Source organism: Jaminaea rosea, assembly GCF_003144245.1.
Source record: "Jaminaea rosea strain MCA 5214 unplaced genomic scaffold BDZ90scaffold_11, whole genome shotgun sequence".
NCBI classification, from domain to species: Eukaryota; Fungi; Basidiomycota; class Exobasidiomycetes; order Microstromatales; genus Jaminaea; species Jaminaea rosea.
The window spans coordinates 558,181-576,338 of record NW_020289985.1 but is presented as its reverse complement, the minus strand read 5'-3'; the positions used below and the strand labels follow the sequence as shown (position 1 = coordinate 576,338).

General features: G+C 59.8%; 5 protein-coding genes across 5 annotated transcripts; 2 read left to right on the top strand and 3 right to left on the bottom strand.

Moving 5' to 3' along the window:
- The first annotated feature begins 87 nt into the window (after window positions 1-87).
- BDZ90DRAFT_53078 (hypothetical protein) lies at window positions 88-3,586 on the top strand. The gene is made up of 2 exons (XM_025509653.1): window positions 88-302; window positions 385-3,586. Exons 1-2 carry the CDS (start codon window positions 209-211, stop codon window positions 3,516-3,518), a joined length of 3,228 nt encoding a protein of 1,075 aa, XP_025360978.1. The 5' UTR covers window positions 88-208; the 3' UTR covers window positions 3,519-3,586.
- BDZ90DRAFT_242230 (acetyl-CoA synthetase-like protein) lies at window positions 3,456-8,230 on the bottom strand. Its single transcript, XM_025507410.1, has 3 exons — window positions 7,755-8,230; window positions 7,253-7,683; window positions 3,456-7,188 (listed from the first exon to the last, which is right to left on the bottom strand). The coding sequence occupies exons 1-3, from the start codon at window positions 8,100-8,102 to the stop codon at window positions 3,654-3,656; spliced, it is 4,314 nt and encodes a 1,437-aa protein (XP_025360977.1). The 5' UTR covers window positions 8,103-8,230; the 3' UTR covers window positions 3,456-3,653.
- Window positions 8,231-8,914: 684 nt separating this feature from the next.
- Window positions 8,915-9,598, top strand: BDZ90DRAFT_212357 (thiolase-like protein; the record flags this gene model as incomplete). The annotated part of the gene is made up of 1 exon (XM_025504138.1): window positions 8,915-9,598. A coding segment is annotated over one exon (684 nt), but the record flags the coding sequence as incomplete, so codon positions are not given.
- A 4,912-nt stretch (window positions 9,599-14,510) lies between these two features.
- On the bottom strand, window positions 14,511-15,960 carry BDZ90DRAFT_227938 (NAD(P)-binding protein; the record flags this gene model as incomplete). The annotated part of the gene is made up of 2 exons (XM_025504781.1): window positions 14,511-14,614; window positions 14,679-15,960. 2 exons carry the CDS (start codon window positions 15,958-15,960, stop codon window positions 14,511-14,513), a joined length of 1,386 nt encoding a protein of 461 aa, XP_025360975.1.
- A 171-nt stretch (window positions 15,961-16,131) lies between these two features.
- On the bottom strand, window positions 16,132-17,747 carry BDZ90DRAFT_233493 (S-adenosyl-L-methionine-dependent methyltransferase). Its single transcript, XM_025506653.1, has 3 exons — window positions 17,535-17,747; window positions 16,630-17,471; window positions 16,132-16,554 (listed from the first exon to the last, which is right to left on the bottom strand). Exons 1-3 carry the CDS (start codon window positions 17,717-17,719, stop codon window positions 16,355-16,357), a joined length of 1,227 nt encoding a protein of 408 aa, XP_025360974.1. The 5' UTR covers window positions 17,720-17,747; the 3' UTR covers window positions 16,132-16,354.
- Window positions 17,748-18,158: the final 411 nt, after the last annotated feature.

The following is an 18,158-nucleotide window of genomic DNA, read 5'->3' as shown; positions in this document are numbered from 1 at the left end:
AGGAGGAGCAAGGAGTGGTCAGGCTCAAGCACCGAGCAGCCAGAGTCGTCGCAATGCCAATCGTGATCGAGTTGCTCCTTCTACTAGCTTTGCATCTTACAGCTTCTCCAGATACCCCGTTGTGATCGCCATTACTCATCCCCCCCATTTCTCGTCCCGTATCTCGTCCTCGTTGATCCACGCCGCTTGCTCAGCGTCGCGCGCTGTCATGACCACCACTCGCATTGGCGTCATCGCCGCCATTGTGCTGGGACTGGCTCAACTAGTCGTTGCCCAGTCGCAATGCCAGTGTGGTTATAGAGGTGCGTAAACGATACTACGATGAGCATGCCGTCGCTACCTGTCCGCTGACATTCCGCTTCCCCACTCCTCGGGCGCACACAGACCCAACGACCGGCGCGCTATGGACCGACGCCATCATCACCTACTTTAATGAAACGGACGCAGCATCACAAGTCATCTCGTCACCAGCCTCATCACCCGACGTCCAAGGCGCAGGTGCACCCGGCAACACGGGTGCCGCGACAGACTCTGCGCCTTGGTCAGTCTACGACCACTTGAACGCATACAACGAAGGATACGGCATAGACTGGCGAACAGGCTTCCGATCCAACAACTCATACACGACGGTAGATGGCAACTTCTCGTCCCAAGTCATGCAGCTCGCCGTTTTGCCCGCCGACTTGCGTCATCGCATCACATGGGGAGCAGGCCTCGTCTCTCGTCGCAGAGACATCCTCTTCGGATCGTTCCGCACTAGCGTGCTCCCATCACCATCGTCCAACGAGGGGACCTTCCTTCGCATGGGTGTGCGATACGACGACTACGACTACGTTGAGACGTCCCTCGCTGCGTCCTACAACGCCACGCTGACGTGGGAATGGGCAGCCAAGGGACAGGATCAGATCCAAGGATCGTCGCAGGCAGTCCAGCAGATCCTCTGGCAGGGGATTGGGTGGAACGCTCAACACAATTTTACAGAGCATCGCATGGAGTGGCAGAACCCTCAGGTGGGCTGGTTTACAAACAATGGTGATTGGACAAACAATGGCACGTCTGGCGCAACGATTGCTGCGGGCGCTAGCAATGTCACCTCGCCTCTCCCATCGTACGGTGGGCCCTTTGCGTACCGCCACTATTCGGAGGGATTCAAAGGCATCGGCCAAGCGCCGCCCGAGGGCTTCCAACTGAATGCCGAGCTTCTCTACGCTCGCCTCTTCTTCAACTCGTCGCTTCCATCGAGGAGCGCGGAATTCGACTCGGGTTGCGCCGCTGGTCCCACGCCAGAGTGCAACACGGACGATCTCACACTCAGAGGGAGCACGGCATTCAGCGCGGCGGCTCTGCAATCGCCTGAACGTCCTACGTCTTCGTACTCGACGCCATCATGGGCAGTCGCACTCGCAGTTGCATCCGCAGCCGTATTTGCCGCCCTTGTCATCCATGGTCTCGTCAACTGGGCTGTCCACTCTGCGTCATCGCGAGGGAAATACGAGTCGGCAGGGACGGGAGCTGGAGTACCTCTCAGCCCTCGACCAGGCCAAGGGCCAATGACGAGCGGCAACACGACGATGGAGGAAGAAGGAGGTGCGGGAGCTCACTGGAACTACCCGGCAGCCCTCTTGGCCGCACAGAATCGCGAAGAGGGCGCAGACGAGAGCGGGGATGAGTACGAAGAGCACGATGATCCGCTGCGACCTTGGCCGCTTCCGGAAAAGGGACCAGGCAGTAGCAGCGCAGACGAATATGCCAAGACGGCGACAGGTGGTGGCGCGACTGCAAAGGAAGCAGAGGGGAACGTGGCACCCGCCAGCGGCGAGGCTACTCTTTCGCCGACGGAAGACTCGCAGCGTCAAGGATCGGTGGCCAGCATGGACAGTCAAGCATTCAAGGAATGGCGTCGCGACTCTTCCAAAGCTCACCTCCTCTCCCCCTCTTCGCCATCGTCCTCGAGCAACAAGCTGCCTTGGTCTAACTCGCGCAACGCTTACGGCGCCTCACCACTCGCCAATGTCGCGCGACTCAATGCAGATGAGGAAAACGACGATGACTCCGGATTCGTGCGATGGGAGCAAGCGCCAGGTCGTAGACGTGGCCTCGCTCGTCCAGTCGCAGGCAAGGCTGCACTCAGGCCAGCAAAGGGACCCAAAAAGCCGCGCCTCGGCCCCATTGCGTGGGTGAAGGAGAACCTCTTCATTGGCGAGGGTGGCGGAGGCAAGACGGCATCGGGCGCGGCTCGCGTCGAATATCTCGATGGCCTGCGCGGCTTTGCCTGCTTCTTGGTCTCGTTCCACCACTTCATGCTCATCTTCTACTTTGGCCAAACGACGCCTACAGCCTTTATGCACTACGTCGGCTTCGAGACGTGGTTCCGCTACATCCTTGGGCCCATCCTGACCAACGGTGGCTTGAACGTCGGCATCTTCTTCTGCCTCGCCGCGCGCGTCATTGCCAATCGCTACCTCGTGCGCGGTAAGCTGCAGGACCTCGCCGAGGCCATCTTCCGCCGTGTGCCCCGACTTATGGTGCCCATCACCGCTGCGCTCATTCTCAACTACTTCCTCATCGAGGTGGGCGCCTTCCACTGGGTCACGCGCTTGCAGTCCGTGACTTGGTCGCCGTGGAGCTACTACACCAACTACACCAACCTCGGCGTCTTCATCGACGACTGGATGGGCCTATGGTTCACCGAACCCCCCAACACGCCGCCGCAGATTTCCCTCTATGCCACCGGTATCCTTTGGACTGTCCCGCTCATCGTGCAGTACAGCTGGACCGTCTTCCTCTGCGCGCTAGTAGCCCGCGAGATCGTCAACCCGATCAAGCGCTACACGTTCTACGCTCTCTGCTGGCTCTGCTCGTGGTACGCGGGTCGATTCGAGTACTTTTTTATCGCGGGATTGATCATTGCCGACCTGGACAATCGCCTCAAGTATCGCGAGAAGGCAGCCAAGGGCATCCCGCTCTTTGGTGGCGTACGCATGCCTGGACAGTTCATCGCCTGGGCCATCTTCCTCGTCGGCGCAATCTTCACCTGGCTCAACTTCATCGGCGGGCCCGCAGCGGACGTCTTCCTGCAAGAGTACGGCATCCACCCGTCGTGGGATTCGGCTGAGCCCAACAGCAAGAACACCGATTTCGAGAGCACGGGCATCCCTTACACGTCTCCGGAGCTTTTTGCCTTCTTCTTCGTCATCGGCTTCTTTCTGCTCTGTGACCTCTGCACGTCGTTCCGCACCTTCTTTCAGCTGCGGTTCTGGAGCGTCTTTGGGCGAAACGCCTTTTCGCTTTACCTGCTACACGGCGTCATCTTTTGGTCTTGGGGTGCATGGCTCGTCATCGAGCTGGTCCACAAGGGCGTCGAGTATTGGGCAGCGGTACTCGTCGTCTTTTTCACGTCGTACATCATGCTCGGCATCCTGTGCGAGGCGTTTACGAGGACCTTTGATTCGTGGGGGATCGGGCTCTCCAAGTCGCTCTGGCGCGAGTGCTCGAACGGACTCGGTAGGAGGGCATAGCGTAGAGATTGCATCGCATTGCAGCGCAGCACAGGTACATGGACTCTTCTTTATCGTTACGGACATTCTTGTCACTCTTGGATTTGCTTATTACGCGCAATGCTACACATGTTTTCGCGAGACGCAGCGCTACGTTCAGGCAGATGTCCAGAGGCGTGGGCCGAGGATGGGGGTATTGGGGAGGGAAAGGAGCGGGTGCGGACGCGTAGGCGTGGGCGTCGTGCCGGGCCACTTGATGTCGATGCCACGCTCGAAGAGCATAGCGCCTACATTCGAGAGCGAGGCGGGGCGTGGGGCGGACGAGAAGAGGCTCAACACACTCTCCCCGTCGAGGCTGAGAGCCGCTCCCGTGTGTCCGTCGAGCACCAAACCGTCTACATCATCGAAGAGGCGCGGCAGGCAAGCACGACCGTTGAGATGCTTGGCCCAGAAGCCGGCGCCGATCGGACAGCCCGCCGGTAGCACTCTGCCCGTCCATGGCGACAAGATGGCGTGTTTGAGAGTGGCAGGTCCGTGCTCGCTCTCCCACTCTCGCAGTGACTCGAGTGAGGGGGCGGTGTATCGTCGACCTGACTTGGTAGCGACGTAGGTCTGGCCGTCACCGATGATGAAGTCCTCGTCGGGAGCCAATTTGCTGGAAGCACCAGGCCCCTCGCGCGTCTCTACGAGCAGCTCTCCCTCCTCAGCTGTGGAGACGAGATCCCACAGATGACGCCCCGCATGTATTGACATGCTGCCTTGCGCTGCGACGAGGGCGATGAGCGCCCGATCGAATGCGACTAGTTCAGCCGTAGGCGCAAGATCCTGCCAGCGATGGGCGTCAGCCAGACACTCGTCGAAGGAGTCGTCTCGTCCAGAGAAGAGGACGCGTAGGGTGGTTGCTCGGGTGCGCTGCTTGTACGGGCTCTTGAGCTGCTCTGTGGCCTCCTGCCAGTCACGAGCTATCACCGCTCTTCGATGAGAGTGGTGAATGCGAGACGACTGAGTCTGTGCTGCTGCTGTAGCCAGCGAGACAGGCGGATCGGCAGCGAATCTTGTCCACCTTTCACAGGCCGCACGCAACGACGCCTCGTCACGAGCGGTGATGAGCAGGGGCGTGGGCTCACTCGTGACCTCCCTGACGTCCTTCTTCGCAGGCGCCGTTGGACCTTGGACGAGAAGATGTGCTAGCGTCCCGGTAAGACCAAATGAGCTGACGCTGCCCAGCAACGGTCTATCTTTCGCCAATCTGACGCCGGTCTGCGCTATCTTGACGTTGCGCGGTGAAGCCAGTCTGTTCTCCTCTGCCGCCATGCCTGGCCAGCGTCGATGATGCATGGCAAGAATGACCTTGAGCAAGCCGAGGGCACCAGCCGTCTCCTCCAGATGACCCAAGCGCTCCTTTGCAGACCCAGTGAGTAGAGGCTTGACCGTGGCACGCCCAGCAAAGACTTGCTCTAGCGCGTCGAGCTCGATGGCATCGCCTGCCTGGGTGCCAGTCGCGTGAGCCTCGTGAACGTCTACATCGTCGATTGATCTGCCGCTTTTTGCCAGGCTAGACTTGAGGAGGGCTTCTTGCGCGAAGCCGTTTGGAGCAGCCATTGCGGCGCCTTTGCCCGAGTGGGCGACGGATGAGGTGACGATCTTACCCATCGACGCAGGCAGTCGATCCGATCGGGCCAAAACAAAGGCAATGGCGCCCTCTGACGGCACGAATCCGTCTGCATCCTTTGAGAAGACTCGAGCTTGCCCGTTTGGAGCGAGTAGGCCAGACTTTTGCAGGTAGACGAGCTCCGCAGGCCAAACGTCCGTGGTGGCCGAGACCACCACGGCTACATCGCATTCGCCAGCTGCGAGAGCGGTTGCGGCTTGATGCAGCGCAACGAGACTGCTCGCACACGCAGCTTGTACCGTGCTCGTCGGACCATGGAAGCCAAAAGAGTGGGCTATTCGACCAGCCATGGCACTCTCGCTCGCCCCGAGTGGGTACCACCGATCGTAGCTGTCCATGCCGCGCAGCTCAAACTCTCTGAAGCGAGGACCGGCGCTGTCGCTTTGAGCTGCCCAGACGCCCACGCATTGCCCCGTAGCCTGGCCTGGGACCAAGTTGTGGCACTCTTCCGCCTTGAGACCCACGTTCTCCAAGGCTTCCATCGTGAGCATGAGGCCCAGCCGCGTGCAGGGATTGACATGGCGCGCCGCCTCTGCTGTAATGCCGAACAGAGCGTGATCGAAGTCGGTGAAAGAAGACGTGGGCAACCATCGAGCTCGACTTGCCGCGGCGTTGACTTCGGGCCGGTCCATGCTTGTCTTGCCCCATCGCTCCGGTATGTTGGCGTCGTACACTCTCTCGCCGTCTGGCGCGCCGAGGAGGGCTTCCCAGAGGTCGGATGTGTGGTCAATGCCGCCTGGTAGGCGCAACGAGACGCCGCAGATGCCTACTGCGTTGACGTCGTCGCCTTCTTGCTTCGGCGAAGCCTTCGCTGCCGTCTCTGGCCGCACGCAGAGTGCTTGAGCTAGGTCGGAAACCGTAGCGAAGGACCAGAGGTCGGCAAGGCGTAGAACGTGGCCCGTCTCTGACGCGACTTCCTTAATCACCGCCTGCATGACAAGGGAGGACGCTCCAGCTTCCTCGAATGTAGGGGCCGAGAGTGAGAGAAGCAAGGACGAGTCGAGGGCGAGATGACGCGCAAAGATGTCGGCCAATTGAGCGGCCAGCTTGGGCTCCTTTGTCGAGCTGAGGTGGTCGCGCAGTAGCTGAGGAAAGCGAGCCCAGACCTTCTTGCGCCAGAGTGTTCCCTTGCGAGTGAGAGGCAGCTTTTCTCCCGCGGACAAGACGATGATGTCGCCCAGTAGGACTCGCGCTTGCTTCTCCGTCTCGCCATTTGTGTCACGCACCGCTCGCTCGGCCGCCTCCCGCCTCTCCTGACCGCTGAGCCGCTCTTCGACCTCTATCACGGCGTAAAGCTTGTTGCTCGGCTGCAGCACGAACCCACCCTCCTCCCAAGGCACCTCATCGCCTACGATGCAAGCCCTGACAATGCCCAGCTGCGCAGACAATCTCTCTTCGCGATCCAGCGCTGGCACCTTTTCACCAGACGCCATCGGGATCAAGTCGTCCAGACGACACTCGTAGACCAAGCCGCCCGACTCGGCATGTCGTCGGAAGATATCGCCCGTGCGAAATGTGCGCACCTCTTGGCCTACATCCTGCAGGGTTGTCTTGTTCATGTCGCGGTAGCGAGAGAGGATATTGCTGCCCTTGATCATTAGCTCGCCCTCATTCCCATCTCCGTCGAGCCAGACTTGGAGATCAGAGCGTGGCCAGACTGCGTCTTTTGGCACGTCAGCTCCAGTGCGTACGCCAGGAGGAGCCACGCTGGTTCCCCATGGCCCGCACTCTGTTGAGCCTGGCGCTTGAATAAGATTGACGCCGACTCGCTGAGCCCACTCCCAGTGAGAGGGTCGTGGAGCTGCCCCTCCCACGGCGAGTGTGTACCCCTGCAGCCCGGTGTCATCCGCATGCTCTTGAAAGTAGTCGAGGAAGATTGGAGAGACGGCGCTGTGTGTTGCGCTGCTTGCTTGGATGCACTTGAGAAGGCGAGCGGGTAGAGGCGCTCCGTCTTCTTCAGGAACAAAGATGTAGGTGCCGTGAGAGCAGAGGACGTCTGCAAAGAAGGCGGCGCCGAGCCTGTCGCGAGGAAGAGCTGCGTCAGACTCTGCCACATCCCGCACGCTTACGTGCGCTCACTCACCCCATCATGTGAGAAAATGGCGCCCATCCCACGCATCGCAGCGGTCTCGAAGCGCCAGGGTGCTCCCGTTGGAGCATGGCATGGCATCCCTCTGACCAAAGGCTATGAGGCGTCTCGACGCATTTGATGGATTTCGCAGAAATGCCGCTCGAGGTGAAGAGGAGTACTGCGGTGGCCTGACGTTGAGTGGTTGGATCAAGGAGGTATCGGTCTGCAAGGGCTGCTACGTGCTCATCGTCTGCTCCGATCTGCGAGCCCAGGCTACCTCCGCCAAGAGCTTCGCTCACAACATCGGCGATGCTGCTGTCGTACCCTGCGCCGAGAACAACATCTGCCTTGACTATTTGGAGCATTGCTTTGAGATTGTCTGCATGAGAGTCGTGCGCGAGGGGAGCTACGACTGATTCGAGGAGCCAGAGAGCCATCATTACCTGTGCGACAAGGAATAGCGGGGAGTCAGTCATTAGCTACGCAGGCAGCCCGTCACATCGCCCTGACTCACCAGGAGCATCTCCGGGGAGTTGGGGCTGATGATAGCTACGGTGCTCTGCGAACCGATAGCATATCGTCTGCTGAGGTGATCCGCGATGAGGAGCGCAGCCGTCAAGCATTCACGGTATGTCAAGTCTTGATACTTCTTGTCAGCCGGGCGAGAGCGTCGAGTGTGACGAACGTCATCCATGTCCGGTGTGCTGTTGCCATCGACATGCTCAACCTCGAAGCTGAGGAGGACAGCATCTGGCTGGCCCTGATACCAATGCCAGGAGAGGAGGTGATTGATGCTGGGTAGTGATGGGACTGTCATGGCGAGGGAGGTGGGGAAGCAACGAGCTTGAGGTGGAGATGCCATCCCATTTCAGGGCCTCCAACAGCGTCGCAACCATGACCGTGCATCATCACTCTGCGCCGCCGCTCGTTCAGTAGACGTCGGGGAATGCGCCGTGAGCAATGATGGATGGCGTCACGCATCGTGTGGGAAGTCGAGATGCAACCTGCGAACGCACCGCCCTGCGACTCGCGATGCTCCTTCCTCGGTTCGACGCTTCGTGGAGGGAGCATGCGCTAGTCCCAAACTCAATCGCCGCTTCGTCTCTGGCTGACGCCTCGCACAGACGTCAGACCAGACTAGCGAGGGCGGCCGTGCGTCTCCGCGAGCTGCATGGGCGAGACGAGGTCGGGTTCGCGGGGCGCGCGTCAGGCTCTTTGTTCCTGAATTACCATCACATCCTCGTCGCGAAGTTCGCAAAAGCTAATTAAACTCGGGTGCCTGGCACCCAATGGCGGCGTCGACGGCAACGATAGCGTCGACCCCGGCCGGGTGAAAGCGGCGAGACGTTGCTCCTTGCCTTCTCACCAATCGCTCGCCCACTCGCTCGCAACACCATGGGCTCAGGTCACGACCCAATCGCCATCGTGGGCGCCGGCTTCAGGCTGCCCGGAGACATTGCAGACGAGGCTGCGCTATGGGACGCCTTGATGGGACGATATGCCCGCCCAATCCTCGGACAGCCACCAGCAGGACGATGGCCTCGAGGGATTCCCGAGCTCGACGAGCTTCTCAAGCACGACAATAATTTTCACGGCGGATGGCTCAGCGATGCGTGCATGAGATGGGAGCCAGAACGCTTCGCAATAACGGCTAGGGAAGCGCCACATGTTCGCCCCAACACACGCCTTGTACTCGAGTGTGCGCATGATGCGCTCGAAGACGCTGGCTTGACAACTGCGCAGATGGAGGGTAGCTCGACGGGTGTCATCGTAGGAGCCAAGCCTGAAGATCACTGGGACAAGCTGACTACTGCAGCATCCCCGGGAGCAAGTCAATATGATCGCTTTTACATCAGTGGGGCAGCTCACAGCACAACGAGCGCACGAGTCGCCCATTGGCTAGGGACGACGGGGCCAATCTCTACGGTAGACTCAGCATGCGCAAGTGGCAGCATGGCGCTGCATCAAGCAAGGTTGCTGATCGAGGCGGGAGACTGCGAAATGGCCATCGTAGCCGGCGTCACAACACACCTCTGGCCTGGCCCGCTGCTCGCCCTCTCTGACGCTCAAATGCGCTCACCGAGGTCACAAGGCGGCTGTCTAGTCCTCTCGTCCGAGGCAGACGGGTATGTCCCCTCTGAGGCCTGCGTCGCCTTCATTCTAGCCAAGCGCAGTACGGCGGACCGACTGGGTCTGCGAACACGCCTTGAGCTCCTCTCCTCTCGCGTCGGGCACAACGGACGCAACACCAACGGCATCGTAGCGCCTTCGTGCCGGGCTCAAGAGCAGCTACTCTCCTCCATCCTCGAGGGCCGCAGCCTCTCTGACGTCACCTTGCTTGAGCTTCACGGGACAGGCACTCGCGTCGGGGATGCTACGGAGGTCAACACTATCGTCAAGCACCTCGGTGGCCAGGACGCCACAGATCTACGCCTGGGCTCGTCAAAGGCCGTTTTTGGCCACACGGAGGAGGCATCTGGACTGGTGGGCATCCTCAAGGTGATGGTTGCGCTAGAGAAGGGCATTGTCCCGCCTTTTGCAGTACCGCAGCAACTTTCCGACAAGCTCGATCCAGCAAGCGTGAAGCCTCTACTCAACCGTCAAGCAGAGGAGCTGGAAGAGAGCGAGGAGGGGCATCTCGCCCTAGTCAACAGCTTCGGCGCCTTTGGGGCTATCACGAGTGTGCTTGTACGCAGGCCGTCCACGTCAGCTTCTACATCGCTCCTCACGCCGGCTTTACAAGTCCCCTTTGTGTTGTCAGCGACTAGTGTGGAGGGACTTGACAGCATGCGAGCAGCTCTGAAGAGACAATGTCAGGGCCTCGGTCCTGCAGACGCAGCAGATCTGGCTCACACTCTGGCCGTACGAAGGACGCATCACAATTTTCGCGCCGCCCTTTTGCATGGCGGTCAAGAGATCTCTGCGCCATCTAAAACCTCCTCAAGCATCGCTTTCATCTTCTCAGGCCAAGGCTTCTCGTACCTGGATCCTTTGCGCCGTCTCGTCGACTCGCACGACGACGCCAGCCGCTACTTCACTATGCTGCGCCAGAACCTCGTCCTACTTCACGCCCCGCACAACCCTGATATGTACTCGATCGAGGGCGATGCAACATGGGACTCGCTCAACGAAGTGGAAGCCCAGCTTCTTACCGTCCTCTTCCACCTGTGTCTTGGCAAGTGCATGGTAGACTGGGGCATCGCACCACAGCATGTCATCGGCCATTCGCTCGGATCGGTCGCTGCGGCTCATTTTGCCGGGCATCTCAGCGTCAAAGACACCTTACGCCTGGCAATCGCTCGCTCGGAGGCAATCGCGCAGACAGAGTCAGGCCGCATGCTCGCCATCAAGGCGGACAAGGCGGCTGTTGAAGACCTGCTTCTCTCTACGGGCAGCGAGTCGTCCATATCAAATTACAACGGACCCCTATCCCACGTCGTCTCTGGCCCTGATGTCGGGCGGGTGGAAGCCGCGGCTAAGTCAACCGGCTTGACATGCCGCTTCCTCAACACTCCACATAGCTATCATAGCTCGGGCATGGCAAGCGCGGCTGATCAGCTGCTGCAAAGCCTTGCCGCCCACTCATGGCCTGCGGATCCCGCTCCAGCTGCTGCAACAATGGTGTCAGACATGACGGGCAGGGCTGAGAGCGCCTACACATACCGCAACCCTCAGTACTGGGCTGACCACCTCGTCTCGCCCGTTCTATTCGAGGACGCGGTGCGAGCGGTGCGAGCCATCGAGCGCGACACTCTCTTCGTCGAAATCGGCCCCTCAGACGGCATGACAAAGCTGGTCCACCAGCAGGGTAAGTCGACACACTGCATCTCGTCCTTCTCTCACGAGGGCAAGCCAGCACTCGACGCTCTGCTCGCGCACCTCTTCTGCGCCGGTGTGGACATCGACTGGAAAGCGCTATGGGACAGAGACTCGGCGCCCATGCAAGCAGTCGCCGCACCGCCTACGCCGTTCAAGAGGACGAAGATGTGGCCGAAGGGACCCGCGAGGAAGGAGGGTGAAGCAGCGATGGTCACGACCAAAAGTACTCCGCAGATGCTCGATATTCTGAGTCAGCACCGGATCCACGGGCAAATTGTCGTGCCTATCGCGCTGATGATCGGCATGATCACATCGAGCGCTCTCGACCTGGCGCAGGGTATCGATGCTATCGAGCTTGAAGGCGTGGAATTCCTTCGGCCTGCGCGCTTGTCTGATGCTCAAGCGAAAGAGGCAGCCTTTGTCACGACATTTGAGAGCTGGCCGGACAGTGGGTCGACCTTCACGCTCTCGCTGCAACGCAACGCTGCGACGCGGCTCGATCTTTGCAGAGGTACCATCGCCTCGTGCTCTGCGCCGAGTAGCGGCCTCCCTACAGAAGTGGCTCAGTCGGCGACTGGCCTCTACGATAATGCCGCATTGAAGGCCACAGGGCTGGATTACGGTGAGGCCTTTCGGCTGGTCGACTCGCTGCACAATGGCGTCGGTCGAGTGGACTTCCTCACCCGCTCTTCGATTGCCCAACCCCTCAATGCGACGTCCCCGGACCCATGCCAGCTCGATGCCTCGCTGCACTCCGTCCTCCTAGCACAAAGCGACGGTCAGAGTCTGGGTCTCCCTTATAAGATCCGGCAGATGCAAATCAGCACAAGCGGCGCGCATTGGTCAGGCGGAGTGCGCGGACGGGTCGCGGAGCTACGAGATTGGGACATTGCCAGCCGGCAGGGGGTGCCGTTGATGAGCATTCGAGGTCTGCAGTTCTCTGGAGGTGAGAAGAAGACGCAAGAGCCAAACAACAGCGCCATGACCTTTGCCAGCATACCCGAGTGGCACGCAGTCTCGACGCAGACGCTCTCCACCGCGTCGATCCTCTCGCCAGGAGAGAAAGTCGTCGTGGCTACCGACGATGTACACAAGGGGCAAGCTCTCGCTCAGGTTTTGGGCGCCGCAGTCACTGTAGCGCCGACGCAAGACGCTCATCGAGCTTTGGAAGAACTGCGCCACGCCACTGAGCAAAGCAAAGAGCTCACGCTCATCTACTGGACATCGAGCATGCAAGATGCGACCCTTTCGCTGGACACGGCAGCAATGACAGTCATGCTTCCTCTACAGATGCTGCAGACTCTCGTCGCGACGTCCATTAAGTGGCAAGCGCTCGTTTGCTATTCGCCCCCTGCTGGCCCGCCTACCAGCTCCTTACTGGCTGGTCTCATCCCGGCATTCACCGCAGAACACCGTCAGTCGCGAGAAAAAGTGGCAAGTGTCGAGATACCTGCGGAAAGTGAGCCGCAAGTGGTGGCTGAGTCGCTGGCACAGACGCTGCGGCTGCGCAAGACAGGTATAGTCACGGCGCATTCGGCCTTCCGTGCTGATCAGCAAGGTCGATTGCAACGCTTCACCCTGCGCCACACTCCCGTGCCGACCCAACAGCAGAGTCTCCAAGAGCCAACGGGTGGAGCCTGGGTCATCACTGGCGGTACGGGAGACGTCTGTATGGCGCTGCTTCCCTGGCTTGCTCGCACACTCTTGCCAAAGCATCTCCTCCTTATCGGCCGGCGCCCTGCCAGCGATGTACAGGAGCGCATCTCAAAGCTGCAGTCCTCGACGAGCACCACCATAGCGTACGAACAGCTACGGGACCCCGCCTCAGCCGCTGAGCTCGCCCAAATCATCCAGCGCTGTCAGTCTTCCACGCCCATCACCGGCATTCTCCACGCAGCCGGTGCACTCTACCCTTCCCTTTTCAAGCAGGTCAAAGAAGAGGACTTGCGGGACAGCCTCGTATCAAAAGCTGCTCTCGCGTGGAATCTCCACCAAGTCTGCCCGCCAACAGTCAAGCACTTCTGGCTCCTCTCGAGCTTCGCTGCCGTAGTAGGAATGCCTGCGCTCGCCTCTTACGCGATAGCCAACCAATTCGTCGACGCCCTCGCCCGTTCTCGACGAGCGCAGAGTCTACCCGCACTCTCAATCCAGCTCGGCGGATGGGCCGGATCGTCCATGTCGGACCGAGTGCATGATATCATGCGTACCCCGCACCCGGATATGGCGCCAGAGGAGGCTTGTCGCTTGCTTGAGAACGTCCTCAAGATGGGGAGAGAGTGCCCGCCAGTGGTCTCGATAGCAACGATGAACGTCGACACGGATGCGGGGCGTCTATTTGCACAGGACCCAGCTTTTCACCCGCTGATAGAGTATTTGCAGGCCAGAAGAATCATCCCCGCACCGGCGAAGGAAGAGCCGCCGCCAGCGCAGCCTCTTGTAGAGCAGCCTGCCCGGAACCCGTCAGCTACGGTCGCCCCTAAATCTATCGCACCGCCTGCTCCTATCGAGGTCGAGCCAGTTACCTCGCATACCCCACCAGCTCAAGACACGCCCGCCTCCCAGCCAAGTGAGGACGCCGATGTGGCCACGCAGCTGCGCAACCTCATCGCGCACATCCTACGCATCGAGTCCCCTTCGTCAATCAAATCCGATCAACCGCTCGGCGAGCTAGGCTGGGACTCGCTCTACCACACCGAGTTCCGCGGACTGGTCAAGGCACGAATGGGGAAAATCGTGCCCGACGATTTGGCACAGCACGAGATTACATTGCAGAGGGTTGCGGAGGCGGTTGCGTAGCGCGAGGCTGCAGGAACGCAAGGAATGCATTGATAATTTCGTCTGCAAGGGCAAGTGAGAACTGTCAGAGTTGAGCATTGCTTGCCTGTGGGCGCTCGGTACGCACCCATGGTATCGACACGCGTCATCGGCATCAAATGATGAGCGTCGATTGTGTACACCAAGGAGCTCCGTAGCTTCGAAGCGGTCAGATTGAGCGTCGCTGGCGGAAAGTTGTCCGACTGAGCACAAGAGACCAAGCCAACCGGACATGCGATGTGTGACAGCCCCTGAAAGACGTCATTGAAGACCTGCGAATCAACGGAGTAGGTCTCCATCTCTACGCGTGAATCAGTGCGCAACGAGCATGACCCGTCTTCATGATCTCGTAGCGCGTGAGTCAAGTAGAGCTGAGCGACCTCATCGTCCCAGCCGCGTAGGAAGCCTGTGTTCCTAAAGTGGTCCTCGCCTTCTGCTCGTGTGGGCCATTGATTGCGACGTCGCTGGGTGAGAGCCTTCATGCGCGAGACCCAGGCTGGTTGGTCGGTGCGAGCAAAGGGCTCTAGGGGCGGGTCGATTACGATGAGGCCGGCGATGGACGTTGTCTGCGCCGTCAAAAGGCTGTGGTGGAGCAAGGCAGATCAGCGGGCAAGCAAGAACGACAGTAGCGCGCCACTCACGCAGCTGCGCCGCCGATCGAATGCGCTACGACGATCGCGTGAGTGTTGTCCAGGTGTTGCAGTACCGCAGCAATGTCCCGAGCGAAGAGGTCGACAGAGACTGATGACGACCAGCAGGTGAGCAGGCCTTCCCACGTCTCGCGTCTTATTGCGTTTGCACTCACATGGCAAGTCGAGGCCCTCGTTCAGCAGCCCGCTGTACCCCTGCAAGCTCATGTCGAAGACGATAAACTTTGTGCTGCTTGCGCCGGCCTGCACACGTTGCGCCACGGGCTTCCAGAGCTCTTTGGGAAAGCCTGTACCGCAGACGAAGAGGATCGTGCGTTCTGCCTTTCCACTTGGGGCGCAGCATTGCAAGCAGATGCTCCGCCCCTGCGCCTCAATTGTGTCGTCCTGCCACTGTAGCCCCTCCGCCTCCTGCTCGTCAACGAGCGACACGATCGCCTTTCCATTCGTCTGCCTCTGCAGCAACCTGGTCAGCGCCTCCGGACAGCTGTTGAGCCCCTTTCTGACATCGTAGCTGACCTTGAGCTGTCCTCTGCTCAGCCACTCCGACATCTGATGCTCTGCCTTCGAGAAGTGCTCCTCGTAGTCGTCGACATTGAAGCCTTGCAGACTGGCCGAGGTCTCAAGGACGCGAAAGAGGTTCTTGAGCGGAGTGGGATGGCCACCGTACGTACTTGACGAGCCGCAAAGTATCACCCTAGCCTTGGGTCGCAGTCCGAGGAGAGCTTCATCCAGGACCTCACCCCCAACATTGTCCACTACTGCGCTAAGCCCACCGAAGCTGCGGAAGGTGGCCTGCATTCCTGCCCTCGCCTCGTCACTGCTCCAATCGATGACGTGAGCGGCGCCCGCGATGTGCCGCTTCTTTCCCGCTTTTGTGGTAGTTGCAATCACCTTTGCCCCCCGAGCCGCAGCCATCTGTACCGCCAAGCTTCCAACACCCCCGCCAGCTCCTGTGACGAGCACGACGTCCCGTTCTCCCAGCTGGAGGAGCACGCACGTACCCACGTAAGCCGCCATGCCCGTCGAGCTCAGCAAGCCGATCAAGTGGCGCTCGTCGTGATCGCCTTGCAGCAGGCTACGCTTCCGAACCTCCTTGGCAGGCAGCCTGAAATGCGTTTGCCATCCTAGCAATCCCTCCACGAGGTCCCCCGGCACCAACTCTGGGCAAGTGCTCTCCGTAACCACACCCACGCCGCGACTCCTCATGACCTCGCCGAGCTTGACACCAGGCAGGTAGCTTCGACTCGAAGACTCAAGCCAATTGCGCTGCGCTGGCTCGATGCCAATATAACGGACCTTTCCAGCGACATGACCAGGTGGCAGGCGCTTTGATGAGTCTGAGGGGCTGTCGACCCGCTCGAAGCATTGCGAGACGTCCAGCGAGCCCCGAGCTGGGCGCTCCCGCAGAACGAGCGACGAGGTGGTAGCGGCTGGCATCTTTGAGTAGGTGAGATGGAATCTCACACTAGTGAGCGGAAAGACGACACAACAGCGAGCTATTCACGGCCGAAAGCTTCTCTCAACACGCACCCCTCGTCATGCGCGGGAAAGTGTCGCATCGGGCTCGGAGGTGGAGGGAATCTATGCAGGACCACACACGGTGGGGGCGTCAAGGACGGAGATTCGATGCAATGTCATGCTGTGCAGCTATGCGGGCAATTCTGTAATAGACGCTAGCTAGACGAGTCCGCGCAGCCCTGAATTTAGCTCGGCAGCTCTTCTTTCTCTCGCGAGACATGCAATTGAATCGGCGAGTAGAGAGCAGCAAATTGGCGAGGTTAATTCTCACGGATGAACCTGCCGACCACACACGCGCACGCCAATCGCCGTTCTAAATGGCCACTGCCTCGAGCAGACTGAGCGGGCCGGAGGTGGCCGACGTCTTCTGGAGCTGCCAGCCCGTCTGCTTGAGTAGTGAGCGATATTGCTCCTCTGTGCGTTCCTCGGCGTTGAAGACTGCGAGCATGTGAAGGGACATGGTGCGCTGCCATGATGTGTTGTCTGCGTCGATGAGGATTTCGGCGACCAATACTAGCGAGGCGAGGCGGAGGCGAGGAGGGAGGTCAGAAATTGCCTGCCTATCGTGGAGACATGAGCGGTACTCACGAGTGGTGCCTGCCTTGACGCTACTCCTGAGCGCCGAGAGGATCTTGAGGCAGTCTGCGTCTGCCCAGTCGTGGAGGATGAAGCGCATCAAGTAGACGTCCGAGATCTGCTCCGGTTGAGGCTCAAAGAAGCTGTGCGCCTGGAAAGTGACTCGCTCTGCGACTTGTGGGGGGAATGTAGCCGACCAGAATGCCTTGCCCTGAGCGACTGGCTCCTCAAGGTCTTGAACGTGGAACTTCAGGTCGGGATATGGCATCACAAGCAGGGCGGGCAAGGCGCCTACGCCTCCTCCGACGTCTACGATCGTCTTGCCATTGAAGCGGGACCAATCGTAGTCTGCCGCTAATGGACTTCCGACTATGCCGTTCATGCACTGCATGACAGTGCCGAACTTGTTGTTCTCGGCGGGATGTTTTGCCAGGAAGGAGAAGATGTGCTCGCGGCGATAGTCCTCGTAACCGGACTTGTGTGATCGAAGGCACGGAGTGAGGTGCTCGAAGGACGGTTCGATAAAGTCCCGCGTGTAGGCTTGCAAGACGTCGAGATGCATTGCACCTCCGCTCCTCAACATCCTACTGAGATGTGTGTGCTGCCACTCGTTGCTCATGGGCGACGTCTCTGCGAACAAGCCCTCGTTGGCAATGTGGCGCATCAATGGGGCCAGCCGCTCAGCGGGCACCTTGGTAGCCGCACTGAGCTCGGCGATGGGGACTGCGCCTTGCGCAGGGACAGCATCGAAGAGTCCAATGTCCAGTGCCGTGTTCATCGAGTGGGTGGTGACGCTCGAGAACATGAGCTCGCCGAGGCGTTGCGCGGGGTTGACGAGGAGCGACACGAGGGAGCTGCGAGCAAAAAGGGTGGGCGAATCAGCATGGGTCCAGTCTGATGACACGTCTCGCACGCACGTAAACTGCTGCCTGGCCGCAGTGGCAGCCTGCCATGCTTCTGCCGTATAAGGCATCATATAGGTTCCCTGAGCAGCATCGTCGTGCTTGTCCGCTGACGAGGAGATGTGGCTCTTGAGCTGCTGCAACGAGCCGATCAAGGCGTCGATGCTATCGAGCTGGGCTTGCGGAGTTGTGGATGACATGATGGTATACGAGAGGGATGTGAATGAGTGGGTAAAGACGAAAAGATGAGAAGAGGCTGACTGTGACAAGGAAAATCAGTCGTTGGCGTCGTCGAGCTTGTCTGAGTCGCGACGCCAACTCGCCGCTCGAGCCACCCATGCACCCACGCACGCACGCACACCCCGCGGTACTCACGCCAACTCGCCCACGATTTCAATGTCCGCTGCCGCCCCGCCTGCCAGTTTAATTCAGGCGTTGCAAGCGACGTCCTAGCGTCGGCGGCGACGGCGTCCAACCTCGTTGCGAGGTCGCTGTCTCTGTACATGCGCTGCATGCCGTCTCTGCGCTTCTTCTTCCTGTCGCCGTCACCACGCAGCAGCGACGTCGCGAACCATATTCGAAGACGCCTCGATGCTAAGCTAGCTCTGGTTCGATAATTGGCGCGATGACGCCGTAGGA

Excerpts from the sequence above, each read along its gene's own strand:
- BDZ90DRAFT_53078 (XM_025509653.1), top strand. The coding sequence starts at position 209 with ATGACCACCACTCGCATTGGCGTCATCGCCGCCATTGTGCTGGGACTG. Across the intron at positions 303-384 it reads ATGCCAGTGTGGTTATAGAG|ACCCAACGACCGGCGCGCTA; the intron begins GTGCGTAAACGA and ends GGGCGCACACAG.
- BDZ90DRAFT_242230 (XM_025507410.1), bottom strand. The coding sequence starts at position 8,102 with ATGGCATCTCCACCTCAAGCTCGTTGCTTCCCCACCTCCCTCGCCATG. Across the intron at positions 7,684-7,754 it reads ACTCCCCGGAGATGCTCCTG|GTAATGATGGCTCTCTGGCT; the intron begins GTGAGTCAGGGC and ends CTTGTCGCACAG. Across the intron at positions 7,189-7,252 it reads CCATTTTCTCACATGATGGG|GCTCGGCGCCGCCTTCTTTG; the intron begins GTGAGTGAGCGC and ends TCCTCGCGACAG.
- BDZ90DRAFT_233493 (XM_025506653.1), bottom strand. The coding sequence starts at position 17,719 with ATGTCATCCACAACTCCGCAAGCCCAGCTCGATAGCATCGACGCCTTG. Across the intron at positions 17,472-17,534 it reads GCGGCCAGGCAGCAGTTTAC|CTCCCTCGTGTCGCTCCTCG; the intron begins GTGCGTGCGAGA and ends TTTTGCTCGCAG. Across the intron at positions 16,555-16,629 it reads CGTCAAGGCAGGCACCACTC|TATTGGTCGCCGAAATCCTC; the intron begins GTGAGTACCGCT and ends TCGCCTCGCTAG.